This window comes from Platalea leucorodia, assembly GCF_965183815.1.
Source record: "Platalea leucorodia genome assembly, chromosome: 3".
Lineage (NCBI taxonomy): Eukaryota > Metazoa > Chordata > Aves > Pelecaniformes > Threskiornithidae > Platalea > Platalea leucorodia.
The window spans coordinates 23,114,381-23,125,086 of NC_138825.1; the positions used below are offsets into that span (position 1 = coordinate 23,114,381).

Consider the following 10,706-nt stretch of genomic DNA (forward strand, 5'->3'; position numbering starts at 1 on the left):
GCTCAGAAGACAGCAAGTGAATGAAACGTCGGGCAGTACTGGGAAAGGGGTAAAGGAGATAGTCGAGACCTTTGCTGTGCCTCTGTATGAATCTGTGGCTGACCTGTGTTTTGAAGACTGTGCAGGTTTGGTTCCCTCATCTCCAAAAGGTGTAGATGGGAACTGGAAATAATTCAGAGACGGACCTCTGGTCTAACCCAGCACAGACATTGCTCTGCTCCTATGTCAGTGTGTGGCTTTCAGACTGACGCTGTATCGTGAGAAGCAGACTGAGATGTGTGAGCCTGACATGCAGAAGAAGGAAGAACCAGCGGACCAGCAGGCACAGCTTCAGAGCTGAGGCTCTGACACGTACTGCTGCTGACTTCTTCAGTGAGTCATCTGTAATTGTGCTCCACGTAAGGGACTTAGTCACAGCCTTATTTGCTGAAAATAATATTTTTAGCACTATTTCTTCAAAATAGCTGTGATATTTTTATGTTTTTGAAGTGAGTTCAGGGCTATGACTTTTTTTTTCAAAGAGAATTACTGTATATTTTGCACAGGAGGATTAATGATGTTCCAGCTACTGTATTATACATCTTCCTAAAATAAGAACCACTGGAAATTCTTTTCAGCTCTATGCAGGTGCAATGAGCTGGGCTTCAGTGAATTTTTTTGATTGCAAGTGAAATGCCAGAGGCAGAATCTTCTATCATTAATTATAGTAAGGAAGATACAGTCTGTCATTTTAAAGTTTTTATCTAATAGACTAGTTAAACTTCCTATAACTCTTACATATTTTTCTTTTTGTTCTACCTGTGTCACACTGCTTTTTATTTGGCACTACTGTTTAAAATCTCTCATCATATATTTGTAGATGTAATGTTAAAGCTGAATGTGCGTTGATGTAATTATGCTATCTGCTCTCACTATTGTGTTTGTCTTTATGGTAAGGTTCTTTTCAATACATTTATTTTTATGCATTTGCTAATTTGAATATTGCAGGTTACTTTCATTGCTTGGGCATTGAATGTGTGAAGGACATGCATGAGAATCCCCAGTTAAGTGGGAGTTGTGCATTTTAGTCCTTGCAGATGCAGGGGAGGTTATCCCCTGAATGGCTACTTAGGTCCACTCCAGAGGTTACGATACATCTTGGGTTATATGCAAGAAAGGCTTTGGTTGTGTACACATAATTTAAGTGGAATTGAGAAGCCTCATTTAAAAGATCTGTTCAAGCAAGCGATCAAACTCAATTAACAGCAGTAACAATGCAATTTCTTTAGAGTTAGAATAAAGAGGAAATTCCCGAGGCCTTTAATGAATTTCTGGTTGTAAAGAACATCACCTTTGGTACCAGGGACATGATAGCATGGCCGGGGAACACTGGTTTATTTTCTGATAGCGATGTATGGTTTCTCAAGTGTGGTGAAATGTTTGATGTGGCACATCAGTGTGAATTGTAGTTGCTGAAGCAGTACCTCCAGCACTGGTGCTCCTCTCGCATAACTGAAATACTCCAGGCTCTCACAGGATATAATTTTAAGGATGTTATTTTCTTTAGGTCTTATGTCTTTTATTTAAGTTGATTATTCTTGGGCCCAGTTCTGATTTACTTTTTTACCTACTTCTGAAGTCAAACATGAAAAAGTATTATATGATGATCCCCAGTCCAGTCTGGGGTCACTGAAAATCTAGGGACAATAGCAGTTGTTTTTGAGAATGGCTTAATTTCCCAGCACCTCCTTTGATTATCCAGTGGCTCCCATCATCTCAAAATGCTGTGTTAGTAGTCCGGCTCTGTCCTTTTTCCATTTGCGTGCATGGGTGCCACTTTCCCAAGTCATAACAAAAAAAAAAAAAAAAATCTACAAATACAAGATAGAGGGTTACTCATTTATTATGCTTCTTATAGATTATTCTGTAAGGTAAAAAAATGCATGAAACTTTTTCTTATAGGCTGATGATAGATTCATGCACACTTAGGTACTGCTTTGACATACCTTTTTAAAGGCTAGCGGCAGGAAATTACCTGGTTCAGTAGATGGCACTCTATCCTTTGATTTGGCACTTAAGCCATCAAGAAAGCAGCAAAGGAGTATAATTAGTAGCTCCATCACTGAAACTTCACCCTATTTGGATAGCGTGGTGGTACCCGGTGTCTTGGAGAGCGCACAGGACAGCCTTTTGGTTTGGTCTGGCTAGCTCTGCCTCTCCAAGCGGGCCCTTTTCCAGCCGGCGTGCCAGGTTTGCGCCTCCCCGCCGCCCTTTTATTTCGTATTTTATTTATTTCCTATAACCCACGGTCGTTTTTTCGCTGCGGGGCAGGCGGGCGGGCAGCGGGGGGTCCCCCGCAGGCCTCCAGCCGGGGACGCGGTGCCGGTGGCGATGGCGGTGCCGGCGGGGCGGTCCGGGGCGGTGGCGGTGACGGTGCCGGCGGGGGCGGTGCGGGGCGGTGGCGATGCCGGTGCCGGCGGTGCGGGGCGATGGCGGGGGCGGTGCGGGGCGGCCGTCGCCTTCCCCCCGGGGCAGGGCTGCGGGCGGCGCCTGGCGCGGCGGGCGGCGGAGTTAAGGGCCGGGGCGGCCGCACTTGTTGCGGGCTGGCGGCTGGGCGGCTGGGCATGCCCCGGCGCTAGCGCGGAGAGGGGCGCCGGTGGGACCGGCCGCCGCCATCGCCATCGCCATGGGGCGGTACTCGGGGAAGACGTGCCGCCTCATCTTCATGCTGGTGCTCACCGGCGGCTTCTTCGTGGCCGAGCTGGTGTCGGGCTACCTGGGCAACTCCATCGCGCTGGTGTCCGACTCCTTCAACATGCTCTCGGACCTCATCTCCCTCTGCGTCGGCCTCTCCACCGGGCGCATCGCCCGCCGCAGCCGCCGCGGCCCCCGCGCCACCTACGGCTACAGCCGCGCCGAGGTGGTGGGGGCCCTCAGCAACGCCGTCTTCCTCACCGCCCTCTGCTTCACCATCTTCGTGGAGGCCATCCTCCGCCTCGCCCGGCCCGAGCCCATCGACGACGCCCAGCTGGTGCTCATCGTCGGCACCCTCGGCCTCGCCGTCAATCTCGTGGGGCTCCTCGTCTTCCAGGACTGGGGCGCCTGCTGCCGCCGCCGCCGCCGCCCGCCCGCCCTGCCGCCCGCCGCCGCCGCGCTGCGGGCCGTGCCCGGCGGCGCCCCGACGGGGGAGGCGGATGAAGCAGGTGCCTTTCGGCTGCATCCTCGCCGTCTTGCCTCGCCGTCCAGCCTTTCCCTCCTGTCCGCCCCTCGCTCCCTTCCCCATCCCTCCTCATCCCCTGTCTCCCTCCTCCTTGCCCTCGGGGCCCGCCGAGCTGCCAGACCCGTCCTCTGGGCCCTTTCGGAGCCCCAAACCCACCCGTGGGCCCCGGGGAATTCCACTAAGCTCACTCAGACATCCACCGCCTCTTTCACCTTGTACTTTACACCAGGCTGCTGGGCTCCCCTCGGGATGGGGGAGGGGGCATTGCTTAGAGAGCTGCATGGAAAATGTTTTGCCTTGTTTTTTTTTTTTTTTTTTTTCTTCTTGTCATCTTTCAAATAAGTTGGTTTTGAGAAGGATGATGTTTTTTCTGTTTGTAGAACTTATACACAACACAGCGTTTCTTCTTTGAATGCAGGTGATTCACCAAATGACCAAAAAAGCCCTGAAGAGGGGCCTGAGAAGAAAAAAGAGAAAAAGTCTGAAGCCTTGAACATCAGAGGTACAGCATGGGAGTATACTACTAATATTACATTAACTTTAAACACTTTCTGGTTTCCATTTAAGATTTTTTTTTTTTTTCCAAATATCAGTAAGAAATGGAGCAAGAGCGCAGGACTATTCTATGTATATGGACCCACTTATCTTTAGCAGAAAGGTTTCGGTTGTATGAAATAACATAGATAATAACAAAATAGTGTGATGCTGGTTTGGCTCTGAGTGTGTTTAAATTTTGATTTTCGTTCTTTAGAAGAGTGCAGCTGAACTTTTTGGCAAGGAGACAAAGCCTCTTGCACTAAGCTCAAGTCACTAGAGGCCTTATAGGAAGGTAAAGCAGGGACCTATGAGGTGCTGCTTTGAGTGTCACTGCTGTAGCAGTTGAGCAGTTTTCAACTTTAAAATGCTTTTGGGCAGAAAATGGAATTTCTTTAAATCCCGAGGTTAACAATGTTTCGTTGTCAGCATGAGGAAAAAGGTGCTGAAACTGGGGCTTCAGCACAGTGTTCTTCCAGGTTCTTGAACTGTGGACCTGTCCCTGAGAGTCTGTGACAGTTTCAGCCCTTCTTACGTTGTACTTTGGCAGGTCTCTGGGTATCTGCAGAATAAAACTGTATAGCTACTTCTAGGAATAAATGAACCAAGTGTCTCTCTCCCTCTCTGTATAGGTGTTTATATGTATACGCGTCTACATACCTATTCTGAGCAGAGCCAAAAGCAGGGATCTTTGAGTACATTAAACATTGAGTTTGTCCCTCAAGGAAAGGGCTGTCAGAAAGCTGAAACAGGATGGTAGTTTCAGGCTTCTTATGGTCACCTATCAGCATCTGATATTCCTCCAAAGTTGTGTAAGTTGGCATCACATGAATTCTGCTTAAAGGGGTCGACGTGGCAGTTGGGCACCTGGGATTTTTTTTTTTTTTTTGGTGCATGTCTATCTACCTGTCTTTCAAAAGTGTTTTCAGAGTTACACAACTGTGTCTGTAAGGGAAGACACTTTGGAAATCAAAAGATGTGCTAGAGCCACAACACTTTCCTGAATGTCTAGAAATTGGTGTCACTGGATATTGTGGCACTGTAGTGGTAAGTTACTGGAGGAGGAAAAGCAAACTGTCGCTTTCAGGGATGGAGGAGAGAAGGATAAGAAACCAAAAAGTATGTTTTAGAGAAGGCCTTACTTGCCAGAACAACAGTGCTTAGGCATAATGGTGCTGGAAACTTTCAAAAATGTCTGAAGGATGAGGAGTTTTGTATCGGTTATTTTAAGATACCTGTCTTCTTTGATTTTTAAAAAGAGACTTTTTCTTTTAAGTGCTACTTTAACTTTAGTATCTCATCTTTGCAAAATCTATTTTATTGTCCTTACAAATATTCCTTGCTGCTTTAGCCAGTGTTACAGGTACGCGTCTTTAAAATTCTGATTCAAAATCTATGTTTTTCCTTTGCTGCTATAAGTTAGTTACATAGCTATACTTCATAATCACTTGGCAAAAAATTCTGTACATTATAGAATCAGAGCATCCCTGAAAACCATGGCTGAACAAAATGGATTGGCAGAGGAATTGGTTCCTTGATTTTTAAAAGTGGTAGGAACAGGAATCCAGACATTCTGCCTGACTGCGTTAATTATTGTAGTGTAAAATTATTCCTTTTGCTTCTTGAGCATATGCAGAGTAGTTCAGACTTTCCAACACAAGCTGTTGGAGACTATGCGTTACCTATGGTCTTACCAAACTGACTTTACTAAAAATTCATTTTCGGTTCTGTTTTATAACCATAGCTTTTGGGGGTCTATAGGGAAATGGGTTCATTTCTGTCTAGGCCCTCATTATGTGATGCGTAACCAAGATGTACATATTAACGATGTTAATAATGTAAAATAAGCATTTTCCAAATTCCATATTCTCAATTCGTAGTTTATCATAATTCTGGCATGCTTACTTTTTTTCCCTCAATTCAAAAGAAGACTTTCTGAAACATTTTCCTGTTCTTTTTAAGCTCTGCTCTCTAGTTAGTTGCCTTGGCAATTGCATCCTGCCTGTCCCTCTTGTTCGTGCAATAGCTGATAGCCCATGCTGAATCGGGATTAGTTGTAAATGAAAAGGAAACACTGCAACGCTGTTAGGAGGAGTAAAGCCCTGTGGGAGTCTGCCAAATGGGGCAGAACATGCCTGACTCCAGCAGAAAAAGCTGCACTCACTGGAAGTTTGTACTTTCTTATCTGCCCTGAGTGATTCAGAGGAGCTCCAGTGGTTATTGCCTTCATTTTGCACACCGAAGATCAACGTTCATGCAAAGAGCTGTCAAGAAACAGCATCACAGGCACGGCTCAAGGTCTAATCCAGTGTCCAGCATCACCAGAGTCAAAGCTCTTCGCTGTGTTGTTAATGAGTTTCAGGGGGAGCCTTCTCCAGCTTCTGCAGCCCAGAGGAAGGGATTAAATTGGAGTGAGGCTCTTGAAAGTGCTTGTCATAGGGATGTTAAAAGGAGATGGTCCGTTTTATTCTCTCACAGGCTCCGAATAAAAAGTATTGACAAAGAAATTAACTTCATCTATTCAGAGATGTTATGAATTAGGCCTGGGTTGGAATAAAGTCTGAGTCTGGACAGTAAAGACTGACAGAACTGGAATACATTTGAGCAATGGCGGGAAGAAGGAAGATTGTGTAAAAAAGTAAAAGAAAAAAAAGGGAAGAAGAAAGGAGTTCTTAGACTATTGTAACTTTATAGCAAGATGACTACTTTGGCCATTGTAGTTGAAAGGGCAGCTACAAATGTGTTATTACAAGAGCCTGTTTTGTGTCTTTGCCTTTTGTGCAAAAACATACCTATAGATGTAAAAAGTGGTACCCAGTGTTCCTCTCGATTTAGAGTAGTCCAGGCACATATTAAACTGCAGTGTCCATCTGAATAACTCTCAAACCAGATTCTGACTTTTTTGGGGGTCTGAGGGCTAGGGGTGTTGGTGGGACAAGGTTTAACGTGACTAGTAATGGAGCTTGATCCAAAAAATGGAGTTTGAGGGCATTTGGAGCCATAGGAATGGGCTTAGGTTTCACTTAGGTAATTTTTCAGATTTCAACAGTGTCATAGAAGCTGATGGAGGAGAATAACTGTTACTGGGTGCGGTCTGTGGCACGCTCAGCTTCCAGGGTAGAACGCATAGATTCAGTCATCAATTTTTAATTGAGATTTAATGTGCCAGGATCTCTTAATAATCTGCAGACATTTAAGCAAACACGTTTTACATTGCCATGGCATTGCAGTTGGACCGCGGTTGCTAGCATACCCTACATGTTTAATAATGCATCCCACTTAAGCAGCTGTGGTTCAGAGTCAGTATTTCCCTTGCTGTTTTGTTCTGAAAGCTGTTACTGAAGACTTTGGTTATGATGTTAGTGCTTGGAATATTGCGTTTTTCACGTCAAGTAGAACAGGCTTGAAAAATGCAGATTTACTCTCCCCCTGCCCCCAGAAAAAAAAAAAAAAACAAACTAAACACTAATGGAAATTGTGCCATTTGTTTCAGGTGTTCTTTTGCATGTTATGGGAGATGCACTTGGATCTGTGGTCGTGGTAGTTGCTGCTACAATCTTCCATGTACTTCCTCTGGGGAATGCTCCATGTAATTGGCAGTGCTACATCGATCCAAGCCTGACAATAATTATGGTGTTCATCATCTTGTCTTCTGCATTCCCGCTTATCAAGGAGACCTCAATTATTTTGTTGCAGATGGTTCCCAAAGGTGTTAATATGCAACTACTGAGTAAGTCAAATTTGTTGTTGAAATGCTATTAATTTTAATGATATATTTCAACGCATATGTTATTTCTGGAATGACATGTTTGGATTATTTACTCATAATAGCTCTAAATTCTCAAGAACTGTGAGAAATAGTCACATGCTTGTGTCCTAGCAACATGACTCAAATCTCTGTGGATTAGTTAAAGCATGCATTTTGAGAATGTGGTACTCCAACAATACATCAAAAATACCAGGTCTTGAGCTGTTAATGCCTTGTGTGGGGTGTTTGTGAAAGAAACAACACTGAATGACAATATTTCCCAACCCTGCAGCAGCTTCTTCCAAAAGGCTTCTGAAACAGCTTAGAAATTTCCATTAAGGTTGGTTAATTTTGTAGCTCTCTGGTGTTGTTCACACTGGTTAATTGTGGGGTAGTACTGGTTATTTCTGGAATTCCACCATGCTCAGGGCTAAAGAAACCAGAAGATGTGGGGTCTTGGCCAAGGAGGTGGTGCTCTAATGTTGCTTCTATGAACAGATGGTAAATTGCCATTAGGGAGCCTGAGGGATGGGGTGAACCCAAAAGGATGAGTGGCCTGCTCGTGTGGTCATCTGGAGGCTGAACCAAAGGCAGCTGGGAGTAGATGTATTTTTTACTAAGTACAGCTCTTCTAAAAAGGTCGTTTGGAGACTGCTGCTTTTGTATAGGGCTCTTAATGGGAAAGCTAGTAATTAGCCAATACACCAAAGCCTCTAATGTCTTTCTCTTATGTCTTCCAGCCGACAGACTAGCTCATGTACCAGGGGTTAGCAGCCTTCATGAGGTGCATGTGTGGGAGCTTGCAGGTGGAAAGAATATTGCTACTCTTCATATCAAGTGCCAAACGCCTACTGATTACCAAGATGCTGCTTATAAAATACGGAAGGTTTTCCACGAAGCAGGGATCCATTCTGTGACCATCCAGCCCGAGTACATTGACCACAAGACCTCCCAGCTACTGTGCAGCTCACCCTGCATCTCAAAAACTTGTGACTCTCAGCTGTGCTGCAGTCAGCGGAAGCCCCCCATGGCTAAAACTAATGGCTATACTGAGAAAAACGATAGTTGCCTTTCTGCACTGCCTAAAGACAATGGTTCAAGTAAAAACGATACTGAAATCCCTATTGAGTACCCACTGGCAGAGGACAGCATTGAACACGTGAAAAATTGTGGTGTGTCTGATGATAAGTCACAGTTGAGCAGTACACGACTTTAGGCAATTCCCTCTACTCTGTGTAATGTTTTCATAGAACAAACATATCCTGGCTGGGAAGGGGGCCATCAGTGGTTGTAGCTGAAGTTGGTGTGGCGAAAAGATTTTTGTGCTTTAGCTGTAAACCAAAACACACCTAAAACCCCCTTGTATCTGAAATAAGGATTAATGTTTCCACGAAGGGTGTTGCATTCATGTAAGATTTTTCTGAAACAGCCTAACCCGGTTCCTTACCAAACTAGGTGTGAATTTCTGTCGTTAGAGTGGATGGGATGTATTGCTGTCTGCACTGATGCTTGCAGTTAATGGCCAGTGGCACTGGGAATGAAACTCTGGCCTTTTCTGCTGAAGTGAGCTGTTTCCTGAAAGCCCTGTGGCCAGTTCATGATTGCACTGGGCTGAAGTACTGTATATTTATAAAGGACTTCAGTAGAGATGCTTTACTGATCCTTAAAACCCATTTTTGCATAGACAGTTCATGTTTAACAGTAACGCTTGTGCTTCTGGCCAGTGGGGTTTGTGAACGAAATGAAGAGTGTCTAAGGGGGAGGCAAAGCACTCAGGAATTTTGACTCGCATTGTTTTCTTGATTGACTCCTGTGTTTAGGGACAGAGCAGAAGCTGGTCTTGCTTCTCTACTGGTAATACTGGAGTCTTAGCCTAATCACAGATAAGTATGCTAAAGAATAGACTTCTTGTCATGAAAGCAAAGAAATACTTACTAACGTTGTCTGTACTGATTCTAGCAAATGGAAATGCAGGCAGTTATCCAGTTAACTTTTATTGTGTTCACTGTTGTGATTGTACAACTCAGTCTTTTTTTTTTTTTTTTTTCTTTTTTTTTCCTCCTGACAACAGAAATTAGAATAGCCACAGTCTTATTTCATCATTGTCCAGGATGATTGCAGTATCTTTAACACTGAGTGTCTGTCATTACTAAATCATAATAATAAATAATCTAATGTGTTTATTATGAACAGTTAAAATTCTGCAGTTCTATTATTAAGACACAATTTAAGTTGTATTAATTAGGAAAGTCCCTTTAAAGTTTTATATGCAGTGTTATCACTTAGAGAAAGCTTTAAAAAAATTACAGGGCAATCTTCCTTGTTTAGGCTTGATTATTTCTTGCTGATTTATTTTAAAGGTCTAAGCCCTCTTCTCTGCCCTGCCCCTCCTCCCCATGCCCGGCGGTGTATTTCAAAGTGTGCTTAGTGAAGCAGTTCCTTTATCTCCTTGCTGTGTGTTCTGTTTGAAAGCACGCAAGGCTGCTCTAAGGAAAACATGATGATGTACCCTGTCACCCACTGCTGGATTTGGGTCAGGTCTGTTCTCCAGGTTTTTGGGAGAGGAAACCCACTATCTAATTCACATGGAGTGTAGTGCTTAGCCTCACCGGCTATACAGACCGGATCCAGAAGCTTTCAAATACATCTTGCAGCCTTTCAATGGTTTGCAGCCTTTCAATGGTCTGTGTGGCCTGGGCGCAGGATATTTTATTCATTTATTTATTTATGGGGACACCTCTATAAAATAGTGGTGTCTTTACCTCAGTGACACCTTAACAGAAAGGGAAAATTATTTCCCGCCTGGGCTGGGAAAATACCAGGACCTCCTTGTAAGGCTGGCTAGAAAGCAGCCAACTTCTTATTAATAAGGATGATTACATTAAGTCAATGAATATTAAAACACACAGCAGGCTATTTTGCCGCTTGGAAAATGCTATTTACTGAAGCAGTGATTGCAGTCCAAATAGCACATTTCTAGATTTGTAGTTACCCCTTTTGAACATTAATTCTTGGGTGAATTAATATATTTTATAGCCTTCCATTGTAGGTTTGTATTATATAAATTAAACTATGTGTTAATATAATTAAGAGCTTGATCCTCCAGTCTGTTTGATTCTGTTGGCAGCAGCAGAGGTGAAAGCAGCGGGATCTTGCTTAGCAGTTATTGCACGAATTAATGTAAATCAGGAAACATTTTAAGAATGGCTCTGTCTTTTAAAAGCG

General features: G+C 44.0%; 1 protein-coding gene across 1 annotated transcript; it reads left to right on the plus strand.

The window, feature by feature from the left end:
- Nucleotides 1-2,665: 2,665 nt before the first annotated feature.
- SLC30A10 (solute carrier family 30 member 10) lies at nucleotides 2,666-8,852 on the plus strand (the record flags this gene model as incomplete). Its single annotated transcript, XM_082307929.1, has 4 exons — nucleotides 2,666-3,182; nucleotides 3,618-3,701; nucleotides 7,227-7,463; nucleotides 8,222-8,852. The coding sequence occupies 4 exons, from the start codon at nucleotides 2,666-2,668 to the stop codon at nucleotides 8,695-8,697; spliced, it is 1,314 nt and encodes a 437-aa protein (XP_082164055.1). The 3' UTR covers nucleotides 8,698-8,852.
- Nucleotides 8,853-10,706: the final 1,854 nt, after the last annotated feature.